Source organism: Lygodium microphyllum, chromosome 3, assembly GCF_053477565.2.
Source record: "Lygodium microphyllum isolate KBCC chromosome 3, Lygodium_microphyllum_v1.1.10, whole genome shotgun sequence".
NCBI classification, from domain to species: Eukaryota; Viridiplantae; Streptophyta; class Polypodiopsida; order Schizaeales; family Lygodiaceae; genus Lygodium; species Lygodium microphyllum.
This window is the reverse complement of record NC_141137.1, coordinates 24,276,329-24,296,037: the sequence shown is the minus strand read 5'-3', so window position 1 is coordinate 24,296,037 and position 19,709 is coordinate 24,276,329. Positions and strand designations below refer to the sequence as shown.

Below are 19,709 nucleotides of genomic sequence, written 5' to 3'. Positions count from 1 at the left end.
ATGTTTTAGTCTTTCTTCGGATTTTTTGATTTTCCTTTGACAATCACAACACGATGAGATTATTGAGAGCTTATTTTATCTCACCTACCATGGATGCAAAAACACAAACAACAATATCAAACTAAATACATAAAAAGGCTTTGAATTTTGCATCAATGAAACTTGATCGCAGATTAGACAGACCCTAAAACAGTTACCTAAAGGAAAGTGCATTATCCAAAATGTTGCAAGAATTGTTTAGATATAGGATCTATCCACACTTCATGTTTTATTAAAGCCAATCTCAAGTAGTTTTTTTCATTTATCCTTTTTGATGCCTCAACAAACTTACCCATGAAGTATCTAAAACATGGATGATCAAAAAAACCAAAAGATCTGCTGCGTTCCGAGCTTTTTGAGAAGCAATGATAGTTCTGCTTTCACCCCCATCGATTCCTGTACCCAAAAGTGAGGGGGCAAAATATTTCCCTTACTGATATCGGCGAATAGGCTATAAATATTGGCTGAAGTCACAAATCAGGTACACAACTTGATAACGATTTGCTAATCAACCTACTCTTTTTTACATTGCTTGAGCAAGTTCGTAATCATGTTGAAACAACAGAGTCTTGACCATTCCCAAAGTTGTGACCTAGTGGTTAATATCAGGTTTTATATGGTTAAGTCCCCACCACCAAGGGGACTGACATTTCTCGAGTCTCACTCTAGCATCCTTGCTAAGTCATTGTAAATCTTTCTCAGTCCAATGTGGCACTTATCATGCGTAGATAGCCAGATGATGTGATTAGAATGATGATGCAGGTTCAGGTCTTTCTCAGTGTTTCGTGCATCGCTATCCTATGTCCTGTAAATGAATGCCTGCATAATCTACAATACCAACTAAATTCTTGGTCCCTACACACAAAACTGGAATGTTAACCAAAGCTAATTGATATTGATAAGGAAGAAGGATGCTTTAATTAATCCTAATCCATATTGATATTCATAATGAAGAAGGAATGTTAACCAAAGCTAATTGATATTGATAAATTTGGAACTGTAAGGCAAGCAGCATTACTAACGTACAACAGATAGATCTCCAGCAAAATCACCATAATCCTTGGCTGCAAAATTTTGATCTGACTGGACCATGACGTCAAATCTCCGACCATTATTTTAGAGAGCCAACAAGTGAAGGGAACCTATAGAAGAAGGTTAAATGAACATCCTTGAAGACTTGAGTATAAAAGAAAAAGGTCCTCAATGATGCTTGACAAAGATGCTGCCAGAACTCTCTGATTCAATTGCGCAAGGCTCAACTTTCTGCCAATCAACAGAGAGAAACGGTACAGTTTGGGGCTAACGAGGGGCTGAAAAACAAAATTGAATCCCCCTCTTGCCATGATCATTATTGAATTGACGCAAAATATGACAGAAATTAACCTGCATAACACAACAAGATCATATGATCAGAAGGATACATCGGCAAACTACATTCGATGCAAACCCATCTAGATTTTAGTTTCAAAAAAGAGAACCACAATCAATAAAGATGCAATCTGATCTGCTTTAAAAGATAGGGAAGAGAACCTCCAGGCGGAGAATTTTGGTTGGAATGACGATGCCAGCACCAGCAGAGCACCTCAGGGATGACCATAGTTTCTGAAGGGAAAATGACTGGCGATGAAATTCATTGAGTCCCATTAGGTTGCCCGCACAGATGAAACAATGGCCATGTATGTTCTGGTCTCTAAGAAACTTCAAGGGCAGGTCAAATGATAAGTCTGCAAAACCAGACAATGCGATGTCACCCCCCAGGTTATCTCTTACTTCTGTGTTCTCCAAGGCATCCTTTTCTGGCCGGATATCCGTAGGCCCAACTCCTCTAGATCGGAACCCTAATAGTGTTCCAGGACCATTCATACCACAGACAAGAGATGAATTGCCCCCCATGAAAAACCTATCACTAATTGTGGTCGTTTTTTTGCAGAATCCTTCACCCCATGGTACAATAAGTCCCCCTGAGACACCCAGATTCAAAGCTGTATTGTAGTAACCCAAAGGAATAGAAAACCTGAGATCAAGTTCCTGCCATAGAATTTACACATCTTTCAGCAAAGATCTTATATCTGTAGGAAAGACAAAGCAGAAATAAAACACAGTTTTTTATAATAGATGTTATAGCTTTGCAACACTCCATATGTAACAAGAAGCCCAAAATTTGCCTCAAATTCTTTGCAGCACTTCATATGTAGCAACAAGCCTGATATTTGCATCAAATTCTTGTGGTGGAAACCTTGTAGAGACTTCTAATGTCATTCACAAATGCCTACTCCTTAACACAGATCATTGATGTTGCTTCACCAGTCATCACTAGCTACGCCCAACTAGCAACAGGTATGTGCTTGCAGAAGTTGCAGGCAGCCTGCTGCTTGCGAAAGGGAATCATACAATCTTATGCATTCCATGTGTTTGAAGGCATCTTTCAATATCACATCCATATGGCAGCACTGGGCATCCCATTGAACCAGGGAGAGAGCAGTCTACATGCTGTTTCTAGTCATTCATAAGACATAGGTTGCGAGCTAGAGAGTGTTGTATACCGAATGGATCCCAAACCGCAGCAAGGCAGCCTCCATGTGTCAAACACCAGCAAATGCAAGTCTAGAATCTAGATCTAATGTAGACAGGCAGAGAGAGAGAGAGAGAGAGAGAGAGAGAGAGAGAGAGACTAAAAACGTAGGTACTTGAGGAGAGAAAAACTACAGCAAGCTGATGATGGCATGGCAAGCTGACGGTAGCAAAAGTGCACACATGATGATGTGGCAAGCTAACACCAGTGAAAATGCAAGTATGATGACAAGGCAATCCGTACAAAGCCCTAGATCAGAAACATAGTAGTTCCATAGTTTGCCGACAATGTGGCTAATGAGCAAACACAACAAAAATCGATGTAGACTAGACAATGGAGGCTAGAAACATGTGCCAAACTGATACAGACAGCTATGGGCAGCTTCAGATGAGATGTCCTTCGTGAACGAGGTGTGGGCAACAAAACTAGAAGGCTTGAAACCTGCAAAAATGAGATTAAGGAAGAGTGGGGGGTTACATGCCTATTTATAGAGAGTTTGGCGCACCCAAATCAAGGTTTGGCATGTGGGACACAGTAGCTCTCTAGGATCGTGTTTCTTTTTAAAATAAAAAGGTTTATTCATTAATTAAGCATGTTTTGGGACTGTTTAAGTCAAGCTACTGCAACTTTAGCTTAACACCCCCTCTCAAGCCTAAAACTAACCCATGAGAAATAAGCCATTGTGTTTAGTTTCTTTTACCCCAAGGCATCCCACTCCAAAGTAGCCAGGGCATCAAGCAAAGGGTACATATTGGCTACCCAGTGACCTAAAAAAAACCATAAAGGTGATAGTTATCTTACCAAGGGAGCCCAAGTGATCACCCCGAAGAGGCCAAGGCATTGGACAATTGGTGCTCGTCGACTGCTCACGGGTCTACCCAGTTCTCCAAAGACTTGTGGAATCAACAATGAACTTTCATTTTTACTTTTTTTAAAGAGCTTTGTTTTAGTTTGACACAAAATTTGGCAATAAGTGAGGGTTTCAAATCAATGATCGTCCCATTGAGCAACTATGTCCTAAAGTACAAAAAATAAGAATGGTTAGCTCCACTACCTTCATAAAACAAGTAAAACAATCCAACATACTACTAGGACAGGTGTCTAGGGATTAGGCTAGCATGCAAGTATAGGGAAAAAATTGCCCTAGGAGACTACCATGTGCTATGCCACAAGTATGGTGGATCCAAAGTTGACCACTCCCAAGGGTGACCAGAAAGGGATAAATGCACAGAGATGCATGTTCACATAAACAAACTCGCAAGGAAATTGTTGACTTGTCTAAGCGACCTTTTACAATTATATCATCCCCATAGTCCAAACGCAATTACAAATGTTTATAATGTACAATACAAAATATCTGAAACAAAATCTGAAAGTATCATCACTGTCACTATCAAGAGAAAAAACCGCCCCTTCTCAAAGTGGAAGGGCCCTCTTACCATCGGACGATGGAAGGAGAAGTAAGCACCTCCTCCGTCTCCAAAATGTCGATGTTGATGGGAAAAAGAAGTCACACTCAAAGAAAAAGATCCAGATACATGTTAAGCTGAGAACCTGTGAAATGAATAGCCTCCAAGGTGGCCTCCAAAGAGGCAATGATGAATCTTGGAAAAGAAGCGCTATCAAAAGATGCAATCACGAGGAGTACCAAAAGATCCAAGACTTCACTAGCTGGTAGATCCTATAGAAGCAAATGTCATCCTGCAAAAGAAAGCAAAAACAACTACTGAAGATCATAAAACATGTAAACCTTAACTTCAATGTTAAGTGTAAGTGAGTGCTATGGACAAATGTGAATGGGACCCACACTACCAAAAGGTAGTCACACTAGAAATGTAAGAAAGTAAAATGAGAAATGCGCAGCTGGAAAGAAAAAACAAACCAGAGCATGCTCTACGAGGATTAAGTGATGTGTAGGTGGGGAGTGGAAAGGAATCACGCTTAGTATCACGGAAATCTGAATTGAAGGAAGGCTCCACAATCTGCTAGGTAGAATCGTCTTCGGAGAAAGTGGAATGAAGTGCTTCTTGCTACAAACTCGAAGGAGAGAGCAACTCGGAGCAAGAAGGAGACTAATCAAGTCGATTCTGAAGAAAGGCACCACATGCCCGAGGATAATTGAAGTCCACAACAATAGAATGGGCAAACATTTTTGAAAACTCAGGTGAAGAAAAAGCAGAAAAACCAGCTGCCATGTGAATAATGGGTCTACCTTGCTGTCTTGGTTGTGGAGGGCGGACGAAAGTGCTCACAACAAATAGGCTCAAGACATGGTCTTGGGTGGACCGCCCTTAGCCTCTAATGGATATTCGTAATCAAAGTGACCAACCTTTTAACCAGTTGATAATACTAAATTTTCTTTGGTACATTCTGCCACCCTGGTCTGAGTTCTGATGCGGAAGCTCCTTGTGACTCACAAGCTTGGTTTGGATTTGAATGTTGATTGGAAGATTTAGTTTGCTTCCCCTTCCCTTGCTACCCCTTCTAAGAAAATGCAACAAAGGTTCCCCCTATGGAGCATATCACATGAAACCGATCCAACAATCGAGCATAACACAGTAACTAACACTCAAATTCATAGAATATAGGCATATGAGACTATGAGATCATCTACTGCACAAAATGATAATATTTCCACGGTAACTTATTAAGCAACAATGTAACCTGATCATCAGGAGATCTAGGGATCCTGGTGGTTGAAAACTCAACTAGTAAATACCAATACTTAGCCAGCTTGACTTTAAAGCCACCCTTATCAATGATGTAGTATGCTTTTTCTTGTCGCACAATGCAATGCAATTAAAGACAATTGCAAAGATTTCAAGGGGGTAGTCTATTAAGAGCATGTAAAATTTTACAACTTTTCTTAGCATTTGATGAAAAGTTAATCGAATGTACTAATGTGACTCGCACGTGCAAGGTGCAAAGTCAATTATTTCATAGTGTGAAACCTAGGATTCTAAGATATCAATTGGTGCCAAAGGTAAAAATTGTAAGTGTTATGCCTAATGGGTACCAAGTGGTACCTCATGACAAATTTTAGCCTAGACCAATTTATTGGCCAATGATGGCAATAGTGACATTAGAAACTATTAAATTAATATGTTGAATAATGTTGAAAAATGAAATTAGAAGACTATCACTTGACAAAACTTGCCCATGCAAGTGGAAAAAACGTTTTTAAGGACTAGTGGAAGTCTATTTCAATATTCTGAGAGAGAATAAGACTGTTAGAGAGCAAAGAGAGACTATTGATGTCATTTGCAGCCACCAAGGATTAGTCCTACAGCATGTGATAACTATTTCAATCCCTCCAGGGGTAGTGCAAATGACAGCATACAAGAGGGGGTAGTAGTCTTTTTGATGGCCCTAGACAGTAGGTGATAGCTTTCATGGCTGTGTGAGCAAGGCAATAGTAGCCTTTTAGCATTTCTTACAATGAAACTCTCAAATTTCTCTCTACAACATTCTCTCTCATTCCCTAGCCATCTCTCAAGTTATCTCACCATTTTCTAGCTATTTGAGCGCTGAGAGAGAGATTTCGATCAATCTCTGTTGTAAACCCTAATTTACAACAAAAATCAAGGTTAGAGAGCCCCTTTGGGATACATGCTCACTGATTCGAAAGGCAACCACTTTATTGAAGCGGAATGCATTGCCATTGTTGTCCACTCTTTTGATGCAAGGTAGAGCTCCTTCAACTTGGCTATAATTCAACCAAATGTTTGCATCAAATTGGTTGATAAGTACCTTTGAGGTGGATATCATGACAGCTCGAAAAAAGTTGGATGCTAATGAACGTAAGAATTTGGAGCAAGTGGCAATATATGTTTGTGGGCTCCCTAATGCAGTCGGGGATTTTTGCATTAAATCCATCATCTCTAGCATGTTCCAACTCATACAGACTGCTACTACAACAAATGCTTTGCTGCATAGTAAAGATTCGGGCTTCCTAGAGGGTAGGGAGAAGTCGAATTAAAAGTTGTTTAAGGTTGAGAAAAGTGGTAGATCTAGAAATCAACCTAAAACAAGGTCAAAACAGCAAAGAAAGAGCTCGAAAACATTCGCCTAGAAAATTGATGGTTGCAAATAAATGTTTTATTTGTGAATAGGATGGTCATATTACAAGGGACTGTCACAATACGTAGCAAGCTAGACAATCGAAAAATTAGGAAGATCCTAACGAAAAGAAGTCCAAAACATCAATGGGATTGGTGCTTAATGTTGTTAGTGATCAACCCAATGATTATTTTACTGATTTGTGCAGAGCATCGGATAAGTTTAGGAATCCGCATGCATTGTTTTTCTTTGATAATGATGCACAAGCCAACTTCATCTTTATAGACATGGCAACCCATCTAGGCATCAGAGATAATGAGATGGGATCCATAGGAAAAGTTGAAATGGCATGTAAAGGCCATGAAGAGCCCGTGACACCACTCATTGGAGAGCTTTGGTTGCATATACAAGGATATGTGAACAGCAAATAGCTTTTCATTGCTCCACTTCAAGGTTATGATGTATTACTTGGAATGCCATGGTGTCATCTTATAAAGTGATTGATTCTTGTGTAAACGAGATTACTATTTAGCATGAGGAAAAGACACACACTTAATGTAAAGTTAAAAGGGAAATCTATCCATGTTGTATTTGTAGTTGTCATTTCTTCTAAAGTAATGAAAAATCATCTTTCAATGTACTCGATTTTTACTAAGGAAAAAGATGATAGTGAGAATGTTCGAAATATCTCTAAGTTAGAGGAGGATTGCATGTCATTTCTAAAAATGTATGCTAATTGCTTCTCTCGGTCACTTCCAAGAAAGCTACCGCGTGAACAAACTAAAGATCATGGCATAGATCTTATCCCTAAAAGTAGACCATCTAATAAGCCACTCTACAAAGTCAATGCAGCCTAGCAGGAGATTATGAATCAAGTGAATGAGCTGTTAGAAAAAAGATTGATTCAGTTCAGCTCATCTCCTTTTTATTCTCTAGTGCTTTTGATGTAAAAAAAAGGGTAGTTCATGGCATATATGCATTGATTATCGTGCTTTTAACAAGATCACAAGAAAGAATCGATTTTTAATCCCTCAGATCGATGACATTATGGATAGATTGCAAGGGATAGCCATATTTAACCGTATAGATTTGAAAAGTAGATATCATCAAATACACATTAGACCGGAGGATGTGCCTAAGACACCTTTCAGGACATCTTTTCGGTTATATGAGTTTCTTGTCATGCCTTTTGGGCTTACAAATACTTCTGTCACTTTCAATGGGATGATAGATCACATTTTCAGGCCACATAGAGGATTAGTCGACACTTTCTTTGATGATATAATCGACTATCAAAGAATGAGGCAGTGTATAGAAGATACTTGGACATTGTGTTCAATGAAGTGCGTAAGCCTAGCCTGGTTATCAATGAAAAGAAAAGCGATTTCTTTTTAGATACAATTCACTTTTTGGAGCATATTGTATCAGGTGATGGTATTCGCATGGACCCTGTAAAGGTTAAGGCAATATGATCATGGCCACCCTTGAAAAATGTACATGAGATCCATAGCTTCTTGGGTTCATGTTCTTACTAGTGAAAGTACGTATGCAGGTTTGCTGAAATTGCATCTCCATTGCATGCTTTACAGAAGAAAAATGTACCTTAGATAGATAACAATGAAAATTTCAGTATTTGAAAAATTAAAGGAAAATATGACTTCACATCCTGTGCTTGTGTTGACTCTGATATAAAGAAGTCATTTGTCGTTCAGAGTGATGCATATTGTAACATGCACAGAGGTTGTCCTTATACAAGATGGCCTTGTTATTGCTTATGAGAGCCGATTCTCCACTCTACAGAGAAGAATTTGCAGATCTATGAGAAAGAGCTCTTGGCTAGAATTCATGCACTATCTACATGGAAATATTATTTGTTGGGGAACTGGTTTTACAATGTAGACAAATTATCAAACTTGGAGGTACTTTCTAATGTAGACAAAGTTGTCAAATAAGTACATGAGATGCGCAAATTCTCTCTCTCTCTCTCTCTCACACACACACACATTTTCAAATTGTACATATTAATGGTGAAAAAAATGTGACAATTGATGCACTTTCATGTTGTCGAAGCGTTTGGGATCGAAAGTCTACCACGGGGGTAAGAGACAGTAGGCTGAAGGGAGATTCAGGGAGAGGAGTGAACAGAAGAGAAGGGGTCTAAAGAAATAGAAGATGTAGAAGAATACTCACAGAGGTAAAGCCTATCAATTTATTTCTGCATTTTGAGAAGATAAATCTCTTGTAGACAAAAACGTACATAAAACAATAACTCTCTCTCTGCTGCTCAGACAGCCAATCTGATGCTTCCGTTGACTCCGAAAGGGAGGTAAAATACCAGGACACCTGGCCAGAATTCTCTCGGATCACTCCTCCTTCTAGTTCAAAGTATTATTCACTATTTGAAAATTGCGATCGCACGTCGCACGATTTCGCCAGTCCTTTTTGCATAAAATCTCCCAAAAATGACTGAAAGCCACTTGTTTTTTACTACATGTTATCTTATTTTAGACGTTGTCTATAGTTTTTAGATATTTACAAGAGATAATATCTAAAATATCAAAAATTGGCTAAACTTATCCAAAAATCTAGTATTTTTTAACCATCCACACTACGGACACTGACATTAATGACTAATATAGCATTGTCTCTCTAGATCAATAAGAAAGTCAAATGACGATGCACTCTAGAGTTTTTCACACTGTGACCACGTAACAGCATGACATCCACCCTCTCCTAACCTGTATATCCTCCGGTATGTATCAAAGTCTTACAGATCTGCAGTGTCAGAAGAAGTATCCTCTTCCATGCTAATGTCTTCATCTTCTAGCTCTTCTTCTTCCATATTCTCATGTTCATACTCAGTATCCAACTCCTTCAACTCATATGCTGAAGACTCCCTACCTTTAAAGAGCTTGATACGTTTTCCAGCCACTATAATCCTTAGAGTTGTCCCATCCATCTCACATTTAATTCATAGGTAGCATTATCCAAAACAAACCTTACCACGTATGGACTAAGCCACTGCTTTGCCATCTTTCAACTGGCACTATGCTGATTTTCCAAGCTGCTGTCATAAACCAGCACCCAGTACCCTTCTTATATAGCTCGTGGTCGAAGTCTGTGTCGCTTGTCAAACGTCTTCTTGTTCTTGATCCTTGCAGTCTTCAACTTTTTTATGGCTGTCTCAATGTCTTTAGGCCTTCTTTCTAACTGTCTAATGCATAAGACCACCAACTCTTCTCTATTCAAACTCTCTTCCCATGCTAGAACACTCCAAATAACAATAGTCTCCTCAATAGGCATGATTGATTGTTGTCCATACATTAATTCAGCAGGCATATACCCTGTAACTGCACACTGAGTGGTCCTATTAGCCCATAAAGCAAAGGGTAACATTATTGGTCACTCTTTCATCCTGTCCTTGCATGACTTTGCTAATGCCTTAATGATAGGCTGATGAAGTCTTTCACTTTTGCCATTTGGTTCAAGATTATAAGCTGAAGTTAAAGCCAGCTTGATATCCAATCGTGAAAAGAAGTCACGACCCTCATCCGCATCCAATTCTCCTCTATTTGCAAACACTTTACCAACACAACCATACCTGCAAAAGACTTCTTCCAATAAGAACCTCCAAACTATTTGAGTAGTCTTTGTACTAAGAGCTCGATCTTCCACTTGATTTGTCAAGTCTTCTCGTGCAAGCACAAGATATCTCATATTCCATAAACCTGTAGGCATGGTATGTTGAGAAACCCTTCACCTACAGTTTGCGTTTTTCGCATTTCTGCGTTTTGCGTTTAGGGTTTGCAGCCCCAAAAACGAGCACCATCCTAGACTGACTAAGCCTATTTATAGGCCACTCTCTCATTCATTCCTAACGACTGATTCATTCAGTCCGTCACCTCTTCTCTCCAGCCTCTCCAGTACTCTCACTCCTTCAAAAGGACATTGCAGTTCGTGGTTCATGGTTGTCATTATCATCTTCCTTGTGCTGCGGCACCCTTGTTCCCTTGTATCACATTCATTCCATGATTCGGAACTTCATCATTCCATTCATCAGAGTTTTTTCTCTCTTCTCTTCTCTTCTCCATGTTTGTCGAGTTCACTCCGTGTCCTCCCCGCCAACCCTACTGTCTCGCTGGTACGTCATCTTTTGACATGGTAACCAAATCAACTACCCATTTGTAACGCATAGACAATGGATAGGTCGGTTGCAACCCATCTCTATGCTTTACCATGGAATACATCTGACAGACACTACATGATTCCACATAATGCTCCACATCTTTATACATGTTTTGCCACCAATACTTCTCTTTGATCTTGGTAAATGTGCCCGAAACTCCTCTATGCCCAGCCCATAATCTTTCATGAAACTTCTACATCACTTGTTAAGAAGCCCTATCTCCCAATACACCTACTGGAGCTCCTCTCTTTTTCTTTGAATGCTTCCATAAATATCCGTCTTTCAAGAAAAACCCATAAGCTTTTCTTTTAATCCTTTTGAATTCAGATTCAAACCACTCAACCTTCTTTGTCATGAGATCGAGATATTGGCCTATTTTCAGTCAATAATCCTCATACAACTCTTCCAAAAATTGTGTTCTCACTGAAGCATAACACTGATGATACTTTCTCTCTACTGCCCATCTCTTCTCCATGGCTGTAAGCTCTTTTTTTACTACTGAAATCCTTATTACAACAATTGTACCTGTAGTAATAGCAGCTGCATACTCACTCCCAGCTGTCATAAAATCGTTTTCAACACCTATCACATCGTCCTCTTCATCTTCCATCAACTCCTCTTCATCTTTATACCTTGCTCGTAAAAGCATGTCAACCACAAGGTTTTCTCTACCTACAATATGCTGAAAATCAAGGTTAAGTGACTTTATATATGAAATCCACTGTAACATGGCAATATCAGGAGTTGAGCAATTTACTATCGTGCCCAATAAAAGTAGACAATCAATCTCTACCACTATATGAGCTCCCATAAAATACTCCCTATCACACTTAAGGGCTATTACTACACCCCAAAGCTCTCTTCTGACTTGAGAATACCGCCATTGCCATTCATTGACAACCTTTAATTCAAACTAAATGGCATACCTATTTCCATCAGCATCATCTTGACCCGCTGCCCAACCAATGCCAATTGGGCTTGTATCCACGGTGAGAATAATAGGCTGCCCATTCTCATAATTTGCTCTATTTAGTGTTGGGGTTGAAATCAATAAGCTCTTTAACTTCTGAATTGCCTTCGTATGCGGTTTACCCCACCAAAACTTTTGTCATTTTCTCAAGAGCTATGAACTTTCAGCCACATGAGCAAAATGCGGAATCCATATTAAGTAAAAGACACATGCACCCAAAAATCTTCTCACCTCGGATACATTCGAACATGTCTCCCGCATCCTGCTTATGGCATCAATCTTTACTGGTGAGGGCTTCCTTCCATATGGTCCATATATGTGTCCAACAACTAATACTTCCTCCACTCCAAAAATCGACTTTTCTCTTGACGGAGTCAAATGCACTTCTTCAAGACGGTTCAAAATCCTGTCACAATTAGCAATATAATCAACCACAAATCTTCTACATCCATGCTCATTCAACTCTTCATTCTTCTCATAGATATCACATCCTTTGATCGGCACATCATCAAGAAAGGGTAAGGTCAATTGAGGAATATACTCCCTCAAAACTTTATGCATAGCATTCATCATATGCGCCACCGAATTGGTTGCTCCCTATGAAAGCGTACACATCCTAACCTATCCAAGTGGTGTCTTTATGGTAGTGATATCTCGGCTTTCTAATGCAAGCTGAAACTATTCATATCTTGAATATAAATCTCACATAGAGTAAATTGCCTTGCCTACAAATGCTTCTCTAAATTCATCCACTATCAGGCCTGATCTAACATTCCTTATGGTGACCTTATTAACTACTTGAAAATCATATATAAACCTCAAAGAGCCATTCTTCTTTGGAACAATAAACCACCAATTCAAATATGGAGCTGAAGAGGGCTTTAAAATCCGCATCTTGATCTTCTCGTTCAAAAGCTCCAACAGCTTAGGTAAATATGCCCGAGGTACTGGAATAGTCCTTAAATTCCATGGCACGAGGTACTGTAAAGGTCACCATAGGTGCAACTATGGTCGGATCAACACATCCAATTTCATCTGGCTAAAACGAAAGACTTTCCCCTGCCTTGTCAACATCTGCAAGAAACAAGCTCTTTCTGCAGACAAAAGAAAGCTTGTATCACCAATTTTCAGCTTTTGTAAAGTTTCAGCTGTAAATTTATATCCTACTCCATGTGGATCCCGTAAACTAGGCTGTTGAGTCATTTCTTCAACCAACCCATCACTTTCAGGCGGTAAAGGCAAAGCCACAGGCTTAACCTTCTTTACAATTGTTTTATACTTTGTATCCACCCTTGCTTCAGCCCTGTTTTGCAGACCATAACATTCATCCTCAGCAGACTCCTGAATGACTTCATACATCTCTGAAGTGTCAACATAAATAACCTCTTTTTTTGCCCTGTTTTCAGTATTAATTGCAGCAGAAATTTCAGCCATTGTATCAACATCAACGAGCCCTGAAAACAACCCTAAAATACCTTCATTTGCAGCCATCAAACCATATGTCTTCAGCTCTTTTTCAGCCCATCCTACATATTTCTTTTCAGCCCTGCACATGGCTGAAATATTCTTAAAACTGCCAAAACTACATGCTGTCCATTCCTGCAATCCAAACACAAACACAGTTTCCCCCTTTCTTTGAGGCATAATTATCTTCCTAGAGGCATTGCCATAGCCTCCACTTACAGCAGTGCTATCTAAAAACCCTTAAACTCTTGTGCATTAGGTGGCATAGGATTATCCCGCAACCTATCCCGATTGCGGGGATGTTTCACACAAACAATGAGAAAATGTACCGCCTTTGTATTGTCTTTACTCCAAACCCGAGCATATGAAGAACCATCATCTAAGGCTTTTGTTTCCAGTCTTGATTCCGAAATATAGAGCTGTCCCAAAATCACCGGATAACTACATGAATCTTGCACAAAAAATGATTTTCATCCCTGACATCTCTAATAGTCATAGGTACATTGGGACAAGCCGCATAAGGATCCCCTGATGAATTGTTTGCTGCCCACATGCACCATCCGGATCTACATCAATCGGCCAACCTCCATTCTCATACAAGCCGTGTGCCATAACATTAATTTTACAACCATGATCCAAGAGAGATATGCAAGGCGTCTCTCTTCCTCCCGCATTAACAAGTGTCTCTATTGTAGCATGAGCCCAATGCATTCGTGAATAATGACTGCTTGGAATAAAATGAGCATCTTCTTCTTCATGTGCTTATTGATAGACGTCTACACTCCCATTTAACCCATTTTCAATATCAACCTGCTCCAAATCAACATTTACATACATCATCATATTCCCTTTGAAGTTGTTTCTCTATGTCTTTGTCAACCTGCATCAATGCTTGCAAAACTTCACCGTCAAACTGTCTTTTTAGTTTCAGCACATCAATAATTGCATCATGAAATTCACGCTTTGCGATTCCAAGAACTTACACCAAGTGTGAATTCCACTCTATTGCCAAGTATGCGATCTTCCACGACCTTTTTAAGGTTTGTGACAATCTCAAGATCCGATTGTAACCTGTAATCGGGCTACTTGTCCCTTTTCTTCCCTTCTTGTTTCTTCTCTTGAGATGCATCCTCCATAACATGCTCAGGTATGGCTTTTTCAGCCTCTTTCTGCTACTCCATTTTACTTCGTGTTATGCGTTTAGATAGGCCTGAAGAGGAAGGACTAGCAATGTCCTCATCTCTTCTTCTCTTTTCTTCCACAAGAGCTTCTTGATTATGAACCTCAATCAAATAAGCATAGGCTGAAAATGAATCCACTGGTGCACTCCATCCTGTTCTCCCTCGTATACTCTGACTTACATCAGCCAATTCAAACTTTATTGTTCTGCCCTTTTCCATGCAATCTAATGCTCACATCCAAATGCAAGATTTTGCTTCAGCCATGCTTCCTTTACAAGCTTCATCGGTCTTTTCAATTCTCAACCCATATGTGGCTATATCTATCGCAACAAATGCCCTCCTTGCAGCCATATCTTCCAACCTCTTCTGCATGCCAACATTTCCAAAATTTGGCTCTATTGGAAGACAAGTTTATGTTGCATGTATTTTCTCATCTTTCCAAAAGACTAACCTTTTTGCTTCCACTTCACGGTAGGCTGTACAGTCTTGCTTTTCATGCTGTAAACTATCACACCAAATGCATCTCCTCTTGTATCCTTCTTTGTATGGTCTTTGGGCTGTTGCCCGAGCCTTCTCTTCTACCTTAACATCCAACTTTTCGACCTTTTCATAGATTTCTGCCAAATTCATCTCAAATCACACATGCCTTTGATTAATTTATCCACAGCATCACCTTTAAGAGCCAGGCGGACAAACAGCTATAGTTAGTTATGCCGCCATAGCTATAGCCGCCTTGGCTGCAATTTCAGCCCCCTTTTGAGCACTGGCAGGTGTGGTGATTGTATCCCATCTTAATTTCATCCGCTCTCTCTTTACCAACATATGCACTGACTCAGTTACATTAGCCCAATCCGATTTCAGTTCCGTTTCAGAAGAGGTATCTTCTAAACGATCAATCACCTTCTCCTGCAAGACAAGATCTGTAACCTTCAAAAACAAATCAATTTTTTGACTCTCCAACAATTGTTGCTCATCGGCATCCAACTACATATACTGACTTTCCAATTCACAGAGCAAAGCTATAGCAACCAACCCTTTATTGGGCTTTTCAACACAATCTGTAAATGCCTTTTTAGTTACCAATCCTGCATCTTCCAAGAAAAATTGTTCTTTTAAAGCTTCCTTAAAAGTTGCCCAATCAACATCTCTTCTACATAACTCATCAATCCGATCATGCAATGTATGCATGGCCAAACGGGAGAAATACGACTTCATGCATATTGCGGTACCCCATGAAACAACATCTTTCCTTTATACAACCGGATGAAAGCTGAAACATTTTGACCCTTAAACTGCTTCAATTCCTGTCCCACTCCCTGCAATGCATTCACAACTAAGGAATCAATTCTTTCTGCTTCTTGCCGAGTTTGCATCTGCTATTGTAACAACAATTGCTACTATTGTTGTTGTTGCAACAAAGCAATCATCTGTTGTAAAGCATCACCACCAATTGAACCTGTAGAATCCCCCATCTTTGCAAGCCTGCTGCCGACTTTGACGTCGAGTTCACTATCGAAGCGTTTGGGGTCGAAAGTCTACCACGAGGATAAAAGAAAGTAGACTGAAGGGAGATTCAAGGAGAGGAGTAGACAGAAGAGAAGGGGTTTAAAGAAATAGAAGATGTAGAAGAATACTCACAAAGGTAAAGCCTGTCAATTTATTTCTGCATCCTGAGAAGATAAATCTCGTAGACAAAAACGTGCATAAAACAATAACTTCCTCTCTACTGCTCAAACTGTCAATTTGATACTTCCATTGATTCCGAAAGGGGGTAAAAATACCAAGACACATGACCAAAATTCTCCTAGATCACTCTTTCTTCTCCCAATTCGGAGTGTTATTCACTGCCTGAAAACTGCGATCGCGCGTCGCGCGATTTCGTCTGTCCTTCTTTTTGCATAAAATCCCCAAAAAATAAATGAAAGCCACTTGATTTTTCTTACATGTCATTCTATTCTAAAAGTTGTCTACAGTTTTTGAATATTTATAAGAGAATATATCTAAACTATCAAAAATGGGCTAAACTTGTCCAAAAATCTAGTATTTTTGAACCATCCACACTAAGGACACTGAAATTAATGACTAATATGGCATTGGCTCTCTAGATCAATAAGAAAGTCGAATGACGATGCACTCTAGAGTTTTTCACACTGTGACCGCATAGTGGCACGACAACGTAAGCCACAAATTTCAGCCATTATCATGGTTTTGTCACACTGAGCTAGACGCCATGAAAGAGCAATATACTATTGATTCAGACTTTACTAATGTTTATGATCAGCTTTGCAATGGCCAAAGGCATGAGCACTTTATGCTTAGAGATGGGATTCTAATTGTGCATGGACGATTGTGTGTCACAAAGCAATTGAGGCTTAGTGTTATCAATGAAAGTCATACTGCTCCACATGTAGAACACAGAGGTATCAATGCCACAATCAAGGCCATGGAGCATTTCTTTTATTCGCCAGCGTTGTGGTATGATGTAGAGCAATTTGTCACAACATGCATCGTATGTCACAAGGTAAAATATGATAGGCAAAAGATGTCGGCCTTGCTGCAACCCTTGCCTATTCCAAATAGGACTTGGCGCAACATTACAATGGATTTTACTTTTTAGCTTTCTAGGATACCTACAAGGAATGATGGGATATAGACTATCATTTGCAAATTTAACAAACAAGGCTATTTCATTTCGATGAGAAAGAAAATAAAGGCAAATGATACGGCACCATGTTTTTGCAGCACATCTTTAAGTAGCATGCTTTACCAAAGTTGATTATCAATTATCCACACCCTCAAATGATCTTTTTTTTTTTTAAGGAATTGTTTAAGAATATATATACCACACTCAAATTCTCATCATCCTTCCATCCCTAGACAGATGGTCAGTCTGAGAAAGCCAATTCCACAGTGTTGAATCTTTTAAGATGCTATATTTCAAATCACATGTCATGAAGACATGTATTTTTGAAATCTCACTTAACATGTTGATTAATTTTTAATCACATGGTTAAGTAAACGTTGGACACGTCAGGTGTAATTCGGGTTAGAGTAAATTTACAAGTCCGAGATCTAAGAAAATCACAGGATATCAAAGGCAAAAGTTGCCATAAGTTATGCCGCAAAGATACTTGCCTAGCCAAGTTAAGTATTGGCCAGTCTTTTTTTTTACAGCAATATAATTATTAGATTAATTTTCAATATTTAAAGACTGAAAACTAATATTTAATCATGAATAATAATTAAAAAACCATTTGGAAAGGCTATCACTTGTCACGCAAATCAAATTAAAGACTTACTGGTCATTTTGGACCACAAGGGGAGTTGAAATACCGAAAGGAATTGGAAAAATCCCATTGTTCATCAACTTCTTCTTCAATTAATTTAAAGAAATACCGAAAGAGATGCTAGTTTTGGGACCAACAAGGTATCCATTGTCCAAGATTGTAAGTTATTTTACATTTCTCAGTTTTGTAATAAATGTTGTTGATGTAACAAAGCTGGAATCATTGAATTACCACCCATCTACGAAAGGCTGATTTCACCACAAGATACAGTGGAAGCACTATTTGCCATTACTTGAGTTTGCATATAACAATACAGTACATAGTTCCACTAGCAAAGCTCCATTTGAGGTGGATGAGGGTGGCAAGAAGGTACCACCTATCTTGCAAACTGAGGATGAGATCTTTGAGACTGATCGTTCTGTGAAAAACTTGGTTGCAATCTATGTAAAGATAAAGTATCCACTTCAAAGATCACAAGAAAAGCAAAAGAAGGCAACTGATCACTATAGATGAGCTTTCAGTTTACAGAAGACGATTATATATTATTACGTTTTGAAAATGCAAAGCTGAAAAAGATGAAAGGAAGAAAGAGATTCCATGCAAAATCGAGCATGAGATACTATGAGCCCTTCCAAGTGTTACAGAAGATCAGTGATGTGGCATATTGGCTGAAATTACCTCTACATTGGTGCATACACAATGCCTTTCATGTAAGTTTGTTAAGGCCTTTTCATGGTGATGTGCCAAAGGATATGTCTACTAAAATTCTGCCTCAAGTTGAGGAGGTGGATGAGATTTTGGTACCTCGGTAGATCTTGAAACATAAGGAAAGAAAGCTTAGAGGTAAATTTTCAAGCGATAGTTGGTGAAGTTTCAAAATTATTCACCAATGGATGCAAAATGAATGGAAGAGGATGACTTGGTAAATCGTCCTCAGTTGTTGCAACGTTACCTAGATGCCTTTGAGTTAGAACAAACGTCAGTTCAAGCTCAGTCAGGTTTAGCAAAGCAATGGCCTCGAGTATTGCCTAATGCTCAAGGGGGAGATAGCACCTCCACTCCTCCAATTGCGGACAGCTCTTATATGTAGTGGATCTCAAATGTATTCAGCATGCATCCAAGCTACTATGCTGACAATATATTTGTCATGGGATCACTACTCAATATATTAGTCATTGTGAGATGTATGTAGATGAGCATGGTTATTACCGTGGCTCTGAGACTAGACTTTTGCGTCAATTTGAAACAAGTTCATGATCAGTTTGGCATGAGCTTTTACCTCAGTTTGGAGATCAAATTCTGATTAGTTTCAACTTAGTTTTTTATCAAATTGAGAACCGTTTAAGGTCACTTTTGGGATCATTTTTGCATCAGTTTTTGCATAGATTGTTGATCAATTTTTGCAATTAGTTTGTGATCAGCTTGGGGTCACATTTGCAGCAGTTTGTGATCAGTTCTCAGATCAGCAAATGATCGGTTTATGATCAGATTGTGCTCAGCTTTCAATGGTTTACAACGAGTTCCATGGACAGTAGCATGTTAGTAAATACCATTGACAACTTCAGCCATGGTTTATGCTAAGAATATACTTTACAATGGTTGTGAACTCAAAACACTTGAGAAACATGAGTTATGGATGCATCCAATGGGTTTCTAGCAACAATTCTGGGCTAATTCTCAGTATTATCTAATGTTTATGATGCCTAGAATTTTTCAGCAAGGTTTCGGGCATCTGACATGGTTGGATAGCACTGGCCAATGTTGTGACTGTGATGCCTTTTAGAAATTCCGGTGCAATATGTTTTTCCTTTAGGACAATGCAATGCAATCAATGATAATTGCACAGATTTCAATGAGATCTATCAAAGGATGTGAAATTTTGAGATGCTTTAATCTTGACAATAACATTTGATTAAGTTATTAATCAAATGTGCAAGGTTGTTTAGCACAA

General features: G+C 39.1%; 1 protein-coding gene across 2 annotated transcripts in view; it reads right to left on the bottom strand.

Moving 5' to 3' along the window:
• Nucleotides 1-985: 985 nt before the first annotated feature.
• The window catches only part of LOC148038154 (uncharacterized), a 48,137-nt gene continuing 29,413 nt past the window's right edge, over nucleotides 986-19,709 (bottom strand). Inside the window, exons 4-5 of one of the 2 annotated variants that reach the window (XM_087669644.1) lie at nucleotides 1,570-2,067; nucleotides 986-1,422 (exon numbers count right to left, since the gene is read on the bottom strand). In XM_087669644.1, coding sequence (XP_087525770.1) covers nucleotides 1,339-1,422; nucleotides 1,570-2,067 — 582 coding nt within the window. In that variant the 3' untranslated portion in view covers nucleotides 986-1,338. The remainder of the gene's footprint in view (nucleotides 1,423-1,569; nucleotides 2,068-19,709) is intronic. The other variant, XM_087669638.1, reaches the window with a different exon arrangement.